The sequence below is a fragment of the Pelobates fuscus genome, chromosome 4 (assembly GCF_036172605.1).
Source record: "Pelobates fuscus isolate aPelFus1 chromosome 4, aPelFus1.pri, whole genome shotgun sequence".
In the NCBI taxonomy this organism is placed as follows: Eukaryota; Metazoa; Chordata; class Amphibia; order Anura; family Pelobatidae; genus Pelobates; species Pelobates fuscus.
Genome location: NC_086320.1, coordinates 5,957,399 through 5,974,198, shown reverse-complemented (window position 1 = coordinate 5,974,198; position 16,800 = coordinate 5,957,399). Strand labels below are relative to the sequence as shown.

At 47.9% G+C, this 16,800-nt stretch overlaps 1 protein-coding gene across 5 annotated transcripts in view; it reads right to left on the bottom strand.

Moving 5' to 3' along the window:
- Window positions 1-588: 588 nt before the first annotated feature.
- The window catches only part of GPT (glutamic--pyruvic transaminase), a 57,479-nt gene continuing 41,267 nt past the window's right edge, over window positions 589-16,800 (bottom strand). For all 5 annotated transcript variants that reach the window (XM_063450934.1, XM_063450935.1, XM_063450937.1 and 2 more), the window contains 10 exons: window positions 16,458-16,547; window positions 16,244-16,352; window positions 15,569-15,702; window positions 14,257-14,500; window positions 13,298-13,377; window positions 12,963-13,099; window positions 12,331-12,505; window positions 9,843-9,998; window positions 3,334-3,446; window positions 589-1,239 (listed from right to left, as the gene is read on the bottom strand). In XM_063450934.1, the coding sequence (XP_063307004.1) occupies window positions 1,149-1,239; window positions 3,334-3,446; window positions 9,843-9,998; window positions 12,331-12,505; window positions 12,963-13,099; window positions 13,298-13,377; window positions 14,257-14,500; window positions 15,569-15,702; window positions 16,244-16,352; window positions 16,458-16,547 (1,329 nt within the window). In that variant the 3' untranslated portion in view covers window positions 589-1,148. The remainder of the gene's footprint in view (window positions 1,240-3,333; window positions 3,447-9,842; window positions 9,999-12,330; window positions 12,506-12,962; window positions 13,100-13,297; window positions 13,378-14,256; window positions 14,501-15,568; window positions 15,703-16,243; window positions 16,353-16,457; window positions 16,548-16,800) is intronic.

The following is a 16,800-nucleotide window of genomic DNA, read 5'->3' as shown; positions in this document are numbered from 1 at the left end:
AGTTTAATTCACGAGTTTCTTCAAATTGCAATCTTTATTGGTTTATTTTAAGACATTCACATTAGCCCTTTGTATGAGAAGAAACCAGATTTGGTCTCTCATTAGGTTACATCTCACTTAAAAAATACTTTCACAGAGAATCAAGCAGCAGCCAAACATCTCAAGACATTCTACGTTTAATACAACTAAAACCATCAAGGAACAGGACGTGTCGGCCGGTCAGTCCGAGGAAGCCATCTTGGATTTTCATAGAATTATTTTAAAATTGCATCGGGTACATACAGGATATCTAGCAATTTATTTTCTACATGTAATATTTGGTGGGGCATAAAAGGATAACGTAGCTGAGCAAGTCTTTCGTTTATCTGACATTTTGCAGAGGGGTTTCTCTCATTGTAACGTATCCAAGATGGCTGCCACCAGGACAATGTTTGGGCATTTCAGTTTGATGGTTTTGCATAGCACCTTTCATTCTCCGTTAGTTATGTTTGGAGCAGCATGTAGAGCCATGACCCCAGAGGAGGCCCGAGAACTAGTGCCAAGACCTCTGGATCACCATGTGACTAGATTTAAAAAAAAACAAAAAAAAAACACCCTCTTCTAAAGTAGGGCAGCGTTAGAAGCACCCCATCTTGGCACAAGGAGATTAGGAAGCAAGAACGGTGATTGTGCAAATCTTGATTTGTGAAGAATGAATCCCTCCTTTCCTTAAGATTTAGGCACATTGTGACCAACAGCAGGACTCTTATAAAGCACTAGCCAGGAGGGTGGCAGCAACCAGTGCTCTGGCATACAAGCTACAAATGTCTTTTCTCCGCTTAGCGCCACCATTTACCTGAACAGACAGGCCTACCAGGATTTTAATTATATTTCTAAGCATCCATTATTAAACACGAGCAGACGCACACGGAGAAAATTAAATGATCTGCTCGCGACAAGGGACCCTAGGTGCCCATTCCTAAAATGAAGAGTACATTCCTCTGCAGGGAACGTGTCTATTGTCAACCTACAGCGGGCACACGATGGACACTCCCTACGAGTATGGCACATTAAAAAGCACTTCAGCACCCAATGCTGAAAGGAAAACCAATAGGACGCAGAGCGGGGATAATAGTTTTAGGAAGGGCAGCAGGATGCAGGAGAATAATCTAGGAATATTCCTTGGTGAATTTTTGGTGGAAATCCTTGAGACGCTCCAGGAGAATCTTCAGTTTATCGGTGGGTGGGAGGATGGTCATTCTGTATGGAGAGAGACAGAAAATCACATGATGGGTAAGAGGAGCAGATTACAAGAATAACATATCTGCTGAAATGTGAAGAGTTCTAGGAAGATAAAACTCTAGGGGTCAGAAAATAAGCCCACTGTGATTTAAAACCAGAGACATTTTAAAAACTCAATTAGGAAACCTGTATAAATGGAGAACCAGCTTAGGGCAGTATTCTCAAATAAAGAACCTGAATATAGTGCTTGTCCATTCATAACCTGGACAGCAGCAAATGCGGGGGATTTCTTACAGCCGTCATGCAGTGCCGCCTCTGTATGGGGTTATTCACCAACATGTGAGTCTTCTCTGCACTACATAACATTACTAACACCTACTGGTCAATATTACAGCACACGTCTACCTAACCGGTCTAATTCGCAATGTGTTTCGGAATCTCGCCATGGAGAAACCAGGACGCAGAGCGTTCCTCAATATTAGAAATCCCAGAGCTTCCATTAAAATGACCCAGATCTGTATTCCACCTTCAGACACATTAACTGCATCTGTTTACAGTCGATGATATTCATCAATGGGTTCTGAAAAGGGGACTCTTTTTGGTCTCGAATCTGCCCAGGTTTATTACATTTTCCTATAAAAAATTTCTAAAATTTGAACTAAAAAGGTGTTTAATATAGTCTGACATTTTAGAAAACCCAAAATTTAGACGGAAGAAATCCAGAATACTCTTCATATATAAAAAGTGGCAGAAAACGTTAGGAGGACCACCCAGAAGTGGAAGTGTGCAGGCAATTTACCTCCCAGACTGGGAACCTGCTGTAGGTAAATTACCGACCGCTGGGGGGCCACAGTTCGTGCAAATGAACACGTGGCAGCGGCCAGTTTTATTCAGGTGAACGCGGTCAGCCGTGTGTGCAGCCAAATTCATGGAACTGAAATCGGCTACACATTTAGCCGAACACCGCTGACTTACCTTCTCCTCCACTGAGTTTTCAGCCACAGAGACTAAGTCCCATTCGGCGATTCGAACGCACATTTTTTCAGTATGAAATTGACCGACTGCACAGCCCAAATCTATGGAACCGTTTTGGTCAGGAAAATGTGCTTACGGTCGGTCACAAAGGACTAACTTTCTCTCTACTGGAGGGATTTGTATGATTTTTGAGAGTGTTTATATTTAAAGTATGTGGATTCTGATTGAATGTATAGTTTTAAAGTTACAGTACATGTGTAAAAAGTATATTTTTCCTGCCTGTGATAATTACTTTAACCCATTGTGTTCGGTAATTATATCACAGACAGAGGGGAGGATTTTGTGGGAATAAATGGGAGTGTTTTACTATGTATTACGTGTTTGATTGGTTGTTCTTCAAAACCCTGTGGGCGGTACTATGTGTGTAAAATGTACATAAAAGCAGAGTGTTTCATTAAAACTTCAGTTCTACTTCACCCTCAATTTGAAATGCCGTCGCTTATTGGGGGAATCTGCTACAAGGGATTGCTATGCTCGTCATACTCCCTTGCTATATCACTACTAAGCTCTTGTAAGAGCTTGTGTCTGTCTTGCTTTTTGAAGGAGTCTACGGTGGTTATGGTGCCGGCTGGAGTGCTTGGAGCCCTCAGGAAGCGCTAGGAGCATCCATCAAAGGAGGTACCCAGTTGGGGTGCCAGGTGACCCGTTACACTTTTCACCCATTGTACAATGCTATGAAGTAACAATGCTATGAAGTATGAGAGACCAGCAGTGAAATGGCCCCGTCTGTTTAGGACCTTATGAAAATTCAGATTTTAAAACTAGGGTAAAAGCTTGTTTAAAGAATGAATATTTGACATTTTCAGCTTACATAGTTTTTCAATCTGTTTTTTCGTCCCCAAGGATAATGTCTATTTGCAGTTACTTTGTGATAAATTCATAGGACTTTCTTTGAATATAGTGGTACATAAACAGACGCATGTTTAAGGCTGTGCTATGCCCTGTGTCACTGCGTAAAGCGTGATGGAACTGGATGCTGCCATTCTAAATGTTCAATCTGGCCAGCCTCCACCTCGAGAACTCCGGACCTCACTCCACTGAGTAACACTCACTGTTCTGGGAAAGTGCCCCACTTACCTGAAGTGGTGGGTTCCCTCGCGCTGCCCAAATCCACTCCCTGGGACCACACAGATCCCAGTCTCCTCTAGCAGCTTCATACAGAAGAACATGTCTGGGGCCTGGCCTTCCTCCTGCCATGGAAGAGACACGTAGTGAGGGGAGAGAAGGTGAAAAAAACAAAAAAAACAAAAAAAAAACCCTCTACTTTGAACATGTAATGAACCCATGATCACAAACACTTAAGGGACTGGGGACAAGCATCTCGCTTTTTGTTAATACACAGACTATAATGCATGAAAAAAAAAACATATTTTTACCAAAATACCATTCAGAGAGCACTTCCTGGTACTGCGGGGGCGGCCATCTTTGGTCATGCTCCCAGACCAAGCACCGTCTGAGAGGTTTAGCACACTGATTAAACCCGGTCATTTACAGGATAAGCAATATTTCAAACTATTTAGGAATTCAAGATGGCTGCCCCCATGGAGTGCGGTAATGTGAGGACATGTGTTGACAAGATGCATTCACATAGATGTATGATAGCCTTTCTGTAAATTAATTCAATACTTGTACTTAGTTTTAAATTATAAAAGGAAGTCTAAAATTAAGTTATGCAATTTTCCCTGCACTCTGTCCCAAATCCCTGTGAATATTAAATAACAGGGGGTTCTGGTATCACTCTAACTGCCATTAAAGTGTAAGCTCCAGGCCAACTTCAGGGGCGAGTCGTACACCAACAATTCCCCATGCTGCTCTCAGCGACAAGGCCAAATCTCAAATAAAACCAGCCAGGGAATCCTGCATGAACTGGGCGATATCTGTGTCTAATTTAACAGAATTCTTAAAAACATTCAAGGAAATCCTTCTCATCTTAACCCTTTCAATGCCAAAAGCTGCAATCTAACTTAACCCATTCCGGACAATAGGATTCTGTATGTGACTGGGGCTGTGTTTCCTGTTCTTTTATCCTCTATAAGAGAAATGACCCTTATATTTAATACATTCAATAAATAACGCATTAAAACAAAAACCAACAATCCTCCCGAGACTCCACCAATCAGAACGTGCTCATTGTGGTTCATGGGTTCTGTATAAACACATCACCCCATTACTATTGAGCTATTTGTGTAAAATGCCGTGATGACGGACGGAGAGCTTTTCAGCGTGCGCGGACTGTCTATATATAAAACCATTTCACAATGGATCGCTCTGACAAATAGAGGTTATTAAGTCAGACAATCTATGAGGCTTGAATAACCTATATAACCAATAGGTGGTGCTGTATCCTAATCTATTGTGTGCAGAGAGAAGCCATTCTGTTGGGAAGACACATTGTCCTGGCACAGACTCTAAAATGTGTTTCGAGCCGCCCAAGGTTCACAAATCTGAATAATTTGGCCAATTCTGGAAGATCAAGGTATTGTTCAGGCCACCATGTCACCAGACAAGCTCTCCTGTGTTATTTAGGCAAGAGGCACCGTATTCAATGTTTTGGAACTTTGCCTACACGTTCGGTATCACTCTCCCACCAGAGGATTGACTGAAGGAAAGTATAGGGGTATCTATTATCTACAGACGTGAGAAGATGTCTGTACCCCATCAGTTAGCGACTGCGCATGTGCTCAGTCCCTCTTATTGAACCTGTAACGGAGCTCCGTGTACTCCGACCGAGTACCCTCCGTTGATGGATGCTCCTAGCGCTCTCAGAGGACTCCAAGCACTGCAGACGACACCACAACCACCGCAGACTCCACAACCGCCGTAGCTTAACTGGAGCCGCGCCGTCTTCCTTCCACCCTGGATCGGCTTCTGTCCTCCAGGACCGTGTGGGGAAGACCTCTCCTCCAGGAGAGCGTAACAGGAACAAGCTCTTAAAAGAGCTAAGTGATTGAGAGCTCAGGGGAATATGCAGAGCATAGCAATCCCCAGTGTGATATAGCAGTTCCCTCCAATAACGAGACAAGGCTACGTATTGAGGGTCAGAAGAGGTCTGAGGACTGGAACACCCAGCCTGCTTTTTATTAGGATCAGGTACATACAGGACACTCCCAGGGGGAGGATGAAATTGACCAATCACATGCATGGTAACACCCCCACGTCTCCTCCCCTCAGATAAACACATAACCCAATTAAAACATACATTATTTTACCCAGTTTCTGGATGTACCCCAAAAACAGGGGGTACAGCTTTAAATCTGGTATCCCCAAATAGCCCTTGTTCAGGGGAACAGTCTGTCCAAAAATCAGCCCATTCGGATGGATGGTTCGGGAGATACAGGGCTCCAAAGTTTTGACCGACCGCACAGACCAACTAGCCGAAAATAGTTCCATGAGTTTTGGCCTTGCGGTCGGTCTCCGTTCGCACGGTAAAATAGACGAAATTCTTGCCATCCATTCGCATCTTTGTGGTCGCTAGAATCCCCATACTAAGTTAAGTATAACTACCGAACGGCCGGTCGTTCGGTAGTTTCCGTGCGAAGTTCTGGATGTCTGGAGGTCTTAGCGGTATTCGCCTGTTTGCGCTGCCGATTTCAGTTCCATGCGTTCACAGGCAAACACCGCTGTTCGCACGCAAGATGGCCGCGAACACGTGGAAAAGTCCCGAAATGGCGGCCACCTATTCAGAGCACAAAGAATTCGCATGAAATCATGCGAACGGCTGTATTCTCCAGTAATGTGATTCTTATGCAATATATTCGCCTAAATCTCCTGGCTGTTAGGTTATATTAGTAGTCCAAACCTACAGCATAGATAAAGGGAAAAAGACAGTCGAATACAAGTCCATATGCCTGAATACAGGGTTTACAGTGCAATATAGTCCAGGACCATAGTCGCAGGGGAGGAGGCAGGCAAGCAGGCCTCTCCAGGACAAAGTGGCGAAGGGCACTTCGTCACACATCTCCCCTTTGGGGGGAAGACTAACCAGGCACCTGACCTTCTGTCGGTCAGTGCCTCCGTTAGTCGATCCACCAACCCACAATAAACCGATGTCCGAGTGGCCCCCCCACAACATCAAAGTACAGGAACAGCCCACCCACAACACACAGTCACTGCACCTGGGTATTTGGCTGTGGTAATGAGGCCACATGCCGAGGGTACTTGAAGGGCAGAGGCCAACTGCACTCTGCCCAGATGCCAGCTCTTCTGCTGGGGTAGCCTGCAGGACATCAGGCTCTGGACCAGGGACAAAGGTAGGGCAGAGGCCGACTGCACTCTGCCCAGCTGCCAGCTCTTCTACTGGGGTAGCCTGCAGGTCATCAGGCTCTGGACCAGGGACAAAGGTAGGGCAGAGGCCGACTGCGCTCTGTCCAGCTGCCAGCTCTTCCGCTGGGGTACTGAGACCATAATCCGGCTCAGTAGTTAAGGGGACCTGGACGTCAGGAGGGGTTAGCATCGCCTCCGTTAACCCTGGTGCCACGCTAGGAGTTAGCTGGGGAGGGGAATTTGTACTTACCCCCTCCTCTGGGTGTCCCGGTGAGGGTAGTTGGGGATCTGGAAAGGCTGTCCAGCATCCCTGTAGGTCAGGCACAGAGACCACGGTCCCATCTGCGCCGTCTGGAGGATTGGTGTCCCCCCTTGTTGGGGAAAGCTGCCGCTGGGGAGAGGGGGGGCTGTGCTCCTTTCCTGGAAACACAGGCTGCCGCTGGAGAGGGAGACCGCCTGTCTCCACTCCCTTACCATGGTCCTGTTGCTGTAGAGAGGGACCAACTGTCTCTGCTCTCTGTAGGACACACGGCTGCTGAGGGGGAAGGACAGCACCTTCGGCCCCCTGGGGTACACACTGCCGCTGGAGAGGGAGACCGCCTGTCTCCGCTCCCTTACCATGGTCCTGTTGCTGTAGAGAGGGACCAACTGTCTCTGCTCTCTGTAGGACACACGGCTGCTGGGGGGGAAGGACGGCACCTTCGGCCCCCTGGGGTACACACTGCCGCTGGAGAGGGAGACCGCCTGTCTCCACTCCCTTACCATGGTCCTGTTGCTGTAGAGAGGGACCAACTGTCTCTGCTCTCTGTAGGACACACTGCTGCTGGGGGGGAAGGACGGCACCTTCGGCCCCCTGTAACTCACGCTGTTGTTGGGGCGCAGGGACGGAATACTTTGCCCTCACTGCCCGATATTCTGCTTCCATCTGCAGATACTCCGCCAGTTCTCTCCTCACTATTGGTACAATTTCCTCTGTTAGGAGGGGCCCGTAGATAGCCAACCGCCGCTTCAGCATAGCGTCAAACTGTACGTGACTATACCAATAGTCCAGTTTTGCTTGGTGTTCCCAGGATGCTGTTCCTCGCACTAGGGAAGCCATCCTGTTGTAGCCAGGGGCGCTGCCCAATGGCTAGCGTTGCCCTCAATTGTAACTCCAAACGTTACCCGTGTCTCTGAGCTGCTTCTCCTCGCACTAGGACGCCATCCCACCGCTGCCACCAATGTAACGGAGCTCCGTGTACTCCGACCGAGTACCCTCCGTTGATGGATGCTCCTAGCGCTCTCAGAGGACTCCAAGCACTGCAGACGACACCACAACCACCGCAGACTCCACAACCGCCGTAGCTTAACTGGAGCCGCGCCGTCTTCCTTCCACCCTGGATCGGCTTCTGTCCTCCAGGACCGTGTGGGGAAGACCTCTCCTCCAGGAGAGCGTAACAGGAACAAGCTCTTAAAAGAGCTAAGTGATTGAGAGCTCAGGGGAATATGCAGAGCATAGCAATCCCCAGTGTGATATAGCAGTTCCCTCCAATAACGAGACAAGGCTACGTATTGAGGGTCAGAAGAGGTCTGAGGACTGGAACACCCAGCCTGCTTTTTATTAGGATCAGGTACATACAGGACACTCCCAGGGGGAGGATGAAATTGACCAATCACATGCATGGTAACACCCCCACGTCTCCTCCCCTCAGATAAACACATAACCCAATTAAAACATACATTATTTTACCCAGTTTCTGGATGTACCCCAAAAACAGGGGGTACAGCTTTAAATCTGGTATCCCCAAATAGCCCTTGTTCAGGGGAACAGTCTGTCCAAAAATCAGCCCATTCGGATGGATGGTTCGGGAGATACAGGGCTCCAAAGTTTTGACCGACCGCACAGACCAACTAGCCGAAAATAGTTCCATGAGTTTTGGCCTTGCGGTCGGTCTCCGTTCGCACGGTAAAATAGACGAAATTCTTGCCATCCATTCGCATCTTTGTGGTCGCTAGAATCCCCATACTAAGTTAAGTATAACTACCGAACGGCCGGTCGTTCGGTAGTTTCCGTGCGAAGTTCTGGATGTCTGGAGGTCTTAGCGGTATTCGCCTGTTTGCGCTGCCGATTTCAGTTCCATGCGTTCACAGGCAAACACCGCTGTTCGCACGCAAGATGGCCGCGAACACGTGGAAAAGTCCCGAAATGGCGGCCACCTATTCAGAGCACAAAGAATTCGCATGAAATCATGCGAACGGCTGTATTCTCCAGTAATGTGATTCTTATGCAATATATTCGCCTAAATCTCCTGGCTGTTAGGTTATATTAGTAGTCCAAACCTACAGCATAGATAAAGGGAAAAAGACAGTCGAATACAAGTCCATATGCCTGAATACAGGGTTTACAGTGCAATATAGTCCAGGACCATAGTCGCAGGGGAGGAGGCAGGCAAGCAGGCCTCTCCAGGACAAAGTGGCGAAGGGCACTTCGTCACAGAACCATAAAATGATTTAGATCCCGCTGGGCCAAATAGCTCCTGTCTAACCCCTGGGCCACAGGCGGCCACCAAAGGTCACTTTATGGTTAGTTCTGCCCTGCAATAAGCTGGCAAAGTGCACTCACTGTACACATTTGTACAAGGGTTTGTAAACTGACCAGCTTTCTCCGATAACGTGGAATAAAAAGGGCAGAACATGCCAAACCTGTCACCTGTCTAGACTATGGGAACATCTCGGCTCATCGAGCAGCAATGTAAAGGCAGCGGTGTGGGTCGATTATTGTGGAATTATTAAACGTCTGAATAAGTTCTGGAAAAGGGAGGGATCTAAACGCAATATGAAACGGGCAAAGGACATTACGGAGCTCGGAGTCCCTTCAATTCCTGAACCCGCGCTAGACATAAAAACCACCGACTATCTAATAAAGCAGAATCCGCACAATTCATCGAATCGGAATTACCGCCTTCCCTGCGGTTAGAATGACTGAGATTAAAGGAGAAGTCTGAGTACCATAACCACTACAGCCCACTGTAGCAGTTTGTGCCAGTAGTCCCTTGGTGCTGTCCCACACTAGAAGCCAAACCATATATGGATATCATTTATTATAGGGATAAAACTAGATAAATAAAAATAATGAGATTTCGAAAGCAGAATGGAAACTGTAGTTTAGCAATATCCGGAAGGACTCCAGGCTTACTCGTGATCTAGCTAAATCTCAAACTCTTTGTCCCGTAGTAATAAGTCAAGCCAGGTCAGTGCTAAGCGATTCCTGTGGACTGCAGTGGTTATGGTGTTGCCCCTGTAACTGTTGGCTTTCAGATCCCCAACCACCAGTCTCTGCTCACCTCGGCCAACCGGATGGCTCTCTCTGGGATATGGATCCTGGGGAAGGAATACATGGCACCCTGGACTGGATTACAGCGGATCCCAGGCGCCTGGTTCAGGGTCTCCTCTGTTAGGTGGGCTTTCTCAGCCAGCGCACGGAGCACGGCCTGTTTCTCCTGCAATAATTAAGGAAGAGGGGGAACACATGAGTAAATGGATCAGGACAAAACATGAGCAGCATTCACTGCAATAAAACGTTATGAGGGAATTATTGGGAACGGTGCGCAATATAAAAGTGAAATTCAATATTCAGTCCAGATATGCCAGACATTTCAAACTTTAAAATTCACACTTCAGTGAAAAACCTGAGCGAATTCAGATACCCAGTCTCTCCCCTCCCCCAATTTCAACAATCCCACAGCACACACAGTGCCCTCTCACACAAAACATATAATGCCACCACCCCACCCGCAGCCACTCCCACCTAGAACTAACACTGCACCCCCTCCTATAGCTACTCCCACCTAGTACTAACACTGCACCCCCTCCTATAGTAAGACCCACCTAGTACTAACACTGCTCCCCCTCCAACAACCACTCCCACCTAGTACTAACACTGCACCTCCTCCCATAGTAAGACCCACCTAGTACTAACACTGCTCCCCCTCCAACAACCACTCCCACCTAGTACTAACACTGCACCTCCTCCCATAGTAAGACCCACCTAGTACTAACACTGCACCTCCTCCCATAGTAAGACCCACCTAGTACTAACACTGCACCCCCTCCCATAGTAAGACCCACCTAGTACTAACACTGCACCCCCTCCCATAGTAAGACCCACCTAGTACTAACACTGCTCCCCCTCCAACAACCACTCCCACCTAGTACTAACACTGCACCTCCTCCCATAGTAAGACCCACCTAGTACTAACACTGCTCCCCCTCCAACAACCACTCCCACCTAGTACTAACACTGCACCTCCTCCCATAGTAAGACCCACCTAGTACTAACACTGCACCTCCTCCCATAGTAAGACCCACCTAGTACTAACACTGCTCCCCCTCCAACAACCACTCCCACCTAGTACTAACACTGCACCTCCTCCCATAGTAAGACCCACCTAGTACTAACACTGCACCCCCTCCCATAGTAAGACCCACCTAGTACTAACACTGCACCCCCTCCCATAGTAAGACCCACCTAGTACTAACACTGCACCCCCTCCTATAGCTACTCCCACCTAGTACTAACACTGCACCCCCTCCCATAGTAAGACCCACCTAGTACTAACACTGCACCCCCTCCTATAGCTACTCCCACCTAGTACTAACACTGCACCCCCTCCCATAGTAAGACCCACCTAGTACTAACACTGCACCCCCTCCTATAGCTACTCCCACCTAGTACTAACACTGCACCCCCTCCCATAGTAAGACCCACCTAGTACTAACACTGCTCCCCCTCCAACAACCACTCCCACCGAGTACTAACACTGCACCCCCTCCTATAGCTACTCCCACCTAGTACTAACACTGCACCTCCTCCCATAGCCACTCCCACCTAGTACTAACACTGCACCCCCTCCCATAGTAAGACCCACCTAGTACTAACACTGCACCCCCTCCAATAGCTACTCCCACCTAGTACTAACACTGCACCTCCTCCCATAGTAAGACCCACCTAGTACTAACACTGCACCCCCTCCCATAGTAAGACCCACCTAGTACTAACACTGCTCCCCCTCCAACAACCACTCCCACCGAGTACTAACACTGCACCCCCTCCTATAGCTACTCCCACCTAGTACTAACACTGCACCTCCTCCCATAGTAAGACCCACCTAGTACTAACACTGCACCCCCTCCCATAGTAAGACCCACCTAGTACTAACACTGCTCCCCCTCCAACAACCACTCCCACCGAGTACTAACACTGCACCCCCTCCTATAGCTACTCCCACCTAGTACTAACACTGCACCTCCTCCCATAGTAAGACCCACCTAGTACTAACACTGCTCCCCCTCCAACAACCACTCCCACCGAGTACTAACACTGCACCCCCTCCCATAGTAAGACCCACCTAGTACTAACACTGCACCCCCTCCAACCACTCCCACCTAGTACTAACACTGCACCCCCTCCCATAGTAAGACCCACCTAGTACTAACACTGCACCCCCTCCCATAGTAAGACCCACCTAGTACTAACACTGCACCTCTCCCCTGCCACTCCTACCTAGTACTAACACTGCACCCCCTCCAACCTAGTACTAACACTGCACCCCCTCCAACCACTCCCACCTAGTACTAACACTGCACCTCTCCCCTGCCACTCCCACCTAGTACTAACACTGCACCCCTCCCCTGCCACTCCCACCTAGTACTAACACTGCACCCCCTCCCACCTAGTACTAACACTGCACCCCCTCCCACCTAGTACTAACACTGCACCCCTCCTATAGCCACTCCCACCTAGTACTAACACTGCACCCCTCCTATACTTACCGCAATGAATTGTTTATAGGAAGGATCTCCTGGCTGTGGCGGATTCATGACCACGTCCAGTACAGTCTGTCCAGTAACAGGTGGGCACAGACGCACAGATACCAGCTTGGTCAGTTGGCTCTTAACAGCTGGATCCATATTAACAACCTCCATGTAGCCTCCTCGAAATCCGCACCTTTTACAGAACAAACAGGGAACTTTCCATTAAGTTGAATTGGTGCTGCCCATCCTCATACAGAGAACAATCCGAGATGGCACTGCCCAGCCTCCTACAGGGAACATTCTATGAGCCAGCACGGTCTGGCCTCCTACAGGGAACATTCCATGAGCCGGCACTGCCCGGCCTCCTACAGGGAACATTCCATGAGCTGGCACTGCCCGGCCTCCTACAGGGAACATTCCATGAGCTGGCAGTACCCGGCCTCCTACAGGGAACATTCCATGAGCTGGCAGTACCCGGCCTCCTACAGGGAACATTCCATGAGCTGGCAGTACCCGGCCTCCTACAGGGAACATTCATGAGATGGCTAGTTCCCTCAGTATGCCTGGTTCTCTGTAGGCTACTCAGGTTATTTACTGCCTATCAATGCTAGTAATGAAACGACTCAAGGCTGTTCACTCCACACACTTACTCGCCCATGAATCCTTTGGAGGTGGAATGGAAAGAGGCCATCTCCACTGTGTCAGAGTACTTCGGGCCCATCTCAAACAGCACCTTCTTAAATGAATGGAAGGCACATCCCTTGGCGTAGACGTTATCTTGGTACACCTAAAATGGAGACACATGTACGCAGTTTACGTCCAATTCACAATACCCTCCATCACTCACACTGGGAATCTCTCCAGGTTTCTGGTTTATCATCCAAATCTCTACCTAACCGCTTCTTATTGTGATCCACCAGAAGGATCTCACTCCTGACTAGTCTTTAAGTCAGGGGAATGTCTCTGTAAGTAGACCAATTAGTACCTCATCAGCCATCAGGAAAAGGTTTTCCTCTGCAGCAAATCGGATCACATCTTCTATACATTTCCTGCTCTGCACCTGACCTGGGAACGACAGCAAGAACAAAAACATTTACAAAGTCATCTTCCTTCTGGTGAGTGTCCAATGAACAGGGTTACAACGCTCGCCTTGGGCTCTATCATAGCAACTTCACCAGGACAAAAATCCAACCTGCACAGACTGAACATTCAAGGCATGAAAGCCTTGTACACATCTCGTGGTCCCCGAAGAATGAAGTGACGGGTTAGGAGCCACTTGTCGGGCCCCAGCATGGGATTATTGAGGTCCCATGAAATTCCTTTTTATTAATAGACAGTCTGCTTATTGTGTGCGAGCAGAAAGATCTCTTTCTATAGGATGTGTGGAGAGTTTGACCTTAATTGACTGAGGTTTCCATTTTGTGGAGAACGTGGTAACTGGTAAAATGTAATGTCTAGGAGCCAATGACTAGTGCGTACAGACTCATTGCTGCGGGAACCGTTACAGGCCGCCCGCCCGCCCACCAGGAATCATCAGTCAATGAGGTAGGATTCCTGTTTAGAGATTTAGACTCAGAGAAACATTTCATCATTTTACATTCATTATTTTAGGTTTTCAGAAATAAACTTTATAAATCGCTAATTGTTCGAAGGGTTTCCAGCCTCCCTGGGGAATTCCTTGCCTTCCCATCATACACCTGGCTGTGCCCTGGTTTGTTACATACCGCATCTCAGAGGATGTATAGATGTTTGCGTGTATTAATAAATGTTACTGGCAGGTCTCATCCCATGTTAAATTACATGAACAGTGGAACATTGTGGGAGCGGTTACTACATATAAACTGGTTAAAAGATAAGAGAATGTGTGGAAAGAAGGAGAGGTAAGTGGAAGGTTAGTGGTGTGTGGATCATTGCACTCCATGTGTCCAGTGACACTCATGGTACCTGTGGGATTGCCGGGGTTAATTATACAGAGCACTTTTGGGTTGCAGTGCTTCCTGGCGTCTTCCAGTGCCCTCCTTAACTCCTTGATGTCCAGAGCCCAGCAATTCTCCTCATCCAGGTAATAATTCACCTGCACGGCGCCCAGCTCAGAGAGCGCTGCCGAGTAAAGCGGGTACTGCGGGATCGGAATAAGGACTCCCGTGCGAGAGGCTCCCTCCCCAGACACCAGCAGCTTCAGCATAGTCTGTAATGGCAAAGTTAATAAAAGCGGTAAGATACAGGAACGTAAATGAGGGTGCATTGCTGTGCGCTAAGGAACCCCCTCCTTTACCGAATTACTTATATGATTAGAAATGACAGGATGGTCAAAGTTAAGAAGGACAAGAGACATGGTCACACTCGTCTCACATCCAAGATAACTGTTTTAAGTATAGCGCAGAGATACCATTGTCTGCGTCAGCGACCCAAAGCCCAAAAAGACCCTCCTCACCGACCGAGACCCCAGAAAAACCCCTACCTGTGTCATCAACCCAAAGCTTAGACAGAACGCCCTTACCGAGCCAAAAGCCTCAGAGACTGTCACCTCTCAAACCCAAACCGTTTCATTAAACTGGAATTTGTGTTAATGATAAAAGGAGACTCCCAGAGCGAGTTGTCCACGTAGCTATAACTGGTCCCCATTCTTTGACTCGCTGTAGCCTCCTGTCTCATTCCTTTCAGGCAGACTGTAAGCTTACACGCCATGTGGAGCCCTTTGTACAAGTCATCGATAATCGATTTGAAGGCAGCAGGAAGCAGGTTTTGCTAGTTTAATAACGTTATGTTTATGTGTTACAGGGTCTTCATCCCGTCAATAGTACAGCGGTAGGTTAGTGCTTTATAAATAATATATAGCTACAAAGTATATTTCAGTTTTGCCATTCTTGCAGGTCACTGGACAGTTAATTGGATCACGACAGCCATAGTACGATGTCATGTAATATGAAATAACAGCACTTTGCGTCCAGAGAAACGAAGAGGACAACAAAAAAAAATCTCAGAGATGGAGAAAAACAGAATGCAGTGTCAGCAATGGCAGGGGTTCCAAGCAGTGCCAGGCGTGCCAGGCAGAGCAAGGAAGCAGTTGTGAGAACCTCGAGATAGACGTGCAGTCAGTGTGGCAGCGTTTAACCCTGTCTGGGGTCTAGAGAAGAGGGATGAGCGACACTGGGCTCATCCCATGAGGTTATTTAATGTCTAGATATTATCCAGAGGGAGTTTAAGATTTGGCTTTTATTTCTGTGCAGTGAAAGCAGGAGGGAGACCCACTTACCACGATGGAGTCACTGGCCCCAGTGGACAGATAGATATTATCCGAGCTGGAAGGAATGCCGCCATCTCTCCTCTCAATATACTTTGCCACATCCTGACGAATGATTTCAATCCCTTGACTGGCGCTGTACGCCCCTGTGGAGGAAAGATCGGGACTAGTTATTGTGTAATTATGTACTGGCTACGATGCTTGGAGTAACCCGTAATAAATCGGGCAGAAACAGCCACGTAGGACCGATCTCATTCATACTTCTTGATGGTGCCCCACACAGCCATGTCCTGATAATATGAGAGCGTGGAACCTGAATTGCTTTAAAATTCACACAAACCTTCCTGGAAAATTGTCCGTTAAGTGATATTTACACAAGATTAGTTGGAACCAAATGTTATCTCCTTTTAGTTTCTCATCTCTAATTAATTACCTCAATAGCCCCATGTCTCCCCACCCATAATAGTGTGTTTTATTTCTTTTTTTTCTAACCTCAGACCTTATATTTCAGACTGGGCCCCTTAAAACAGCATTAACACCCAGCACTCCCAAGCAACCAAGTCCTGCTGAATCTTCAGAGCAGAGGTATCATCTGGGGTCACTGCTATCTCCACGCGTGGGCCTGAAATGGAAACAAGGTAGTCACACAAGTGACTGATTAACAGTCACTGGGCCCGAATGTCTGACCTATGCTCTGTCCTCCACATGCCTGCAGGATACGCACAGCTTTCTGCTTCGCATCTTCGGGGAATTTGTTGTCGTTTAGGAGCTCGGGATACATACAGAGAGCGCTGACCTAGAAACAGAAAGTTCCGTCAGAGGAAGCAGCGAACGATACTGGCAGGAACACACAGAGGGAGACAGGACAATGGGCCGCAACTGGACACACAAAGCAGCTCACCTGACGCAGGAAGGTTATCGGTTTCTGACCCATTGCATGTGCGTCTCCAATATTTGCTTTAATGACCTCGGTAAAGGGCTTCTTGACCCCCTGTAAGAGACAGAAGAGAGGTTATACAAAGGGCATTCTAGGGCAGTTTAACACAAGGAATTGCTGACTTTAATGTAATTCACAGTCTGCGAAATCCTGGTCTCCTTAAAACAAACTATCCAGCACCACCTTCTCCAAAACTGCCAACACTGCTTGACTTTATACTTTCACAGTGTAATAAACCCGCTGAACATCAGCCTCCCCCAGGAGGCCCGGCTCCCGCCACAGCCTCCTCCCCCAGGAGGCCCGACTC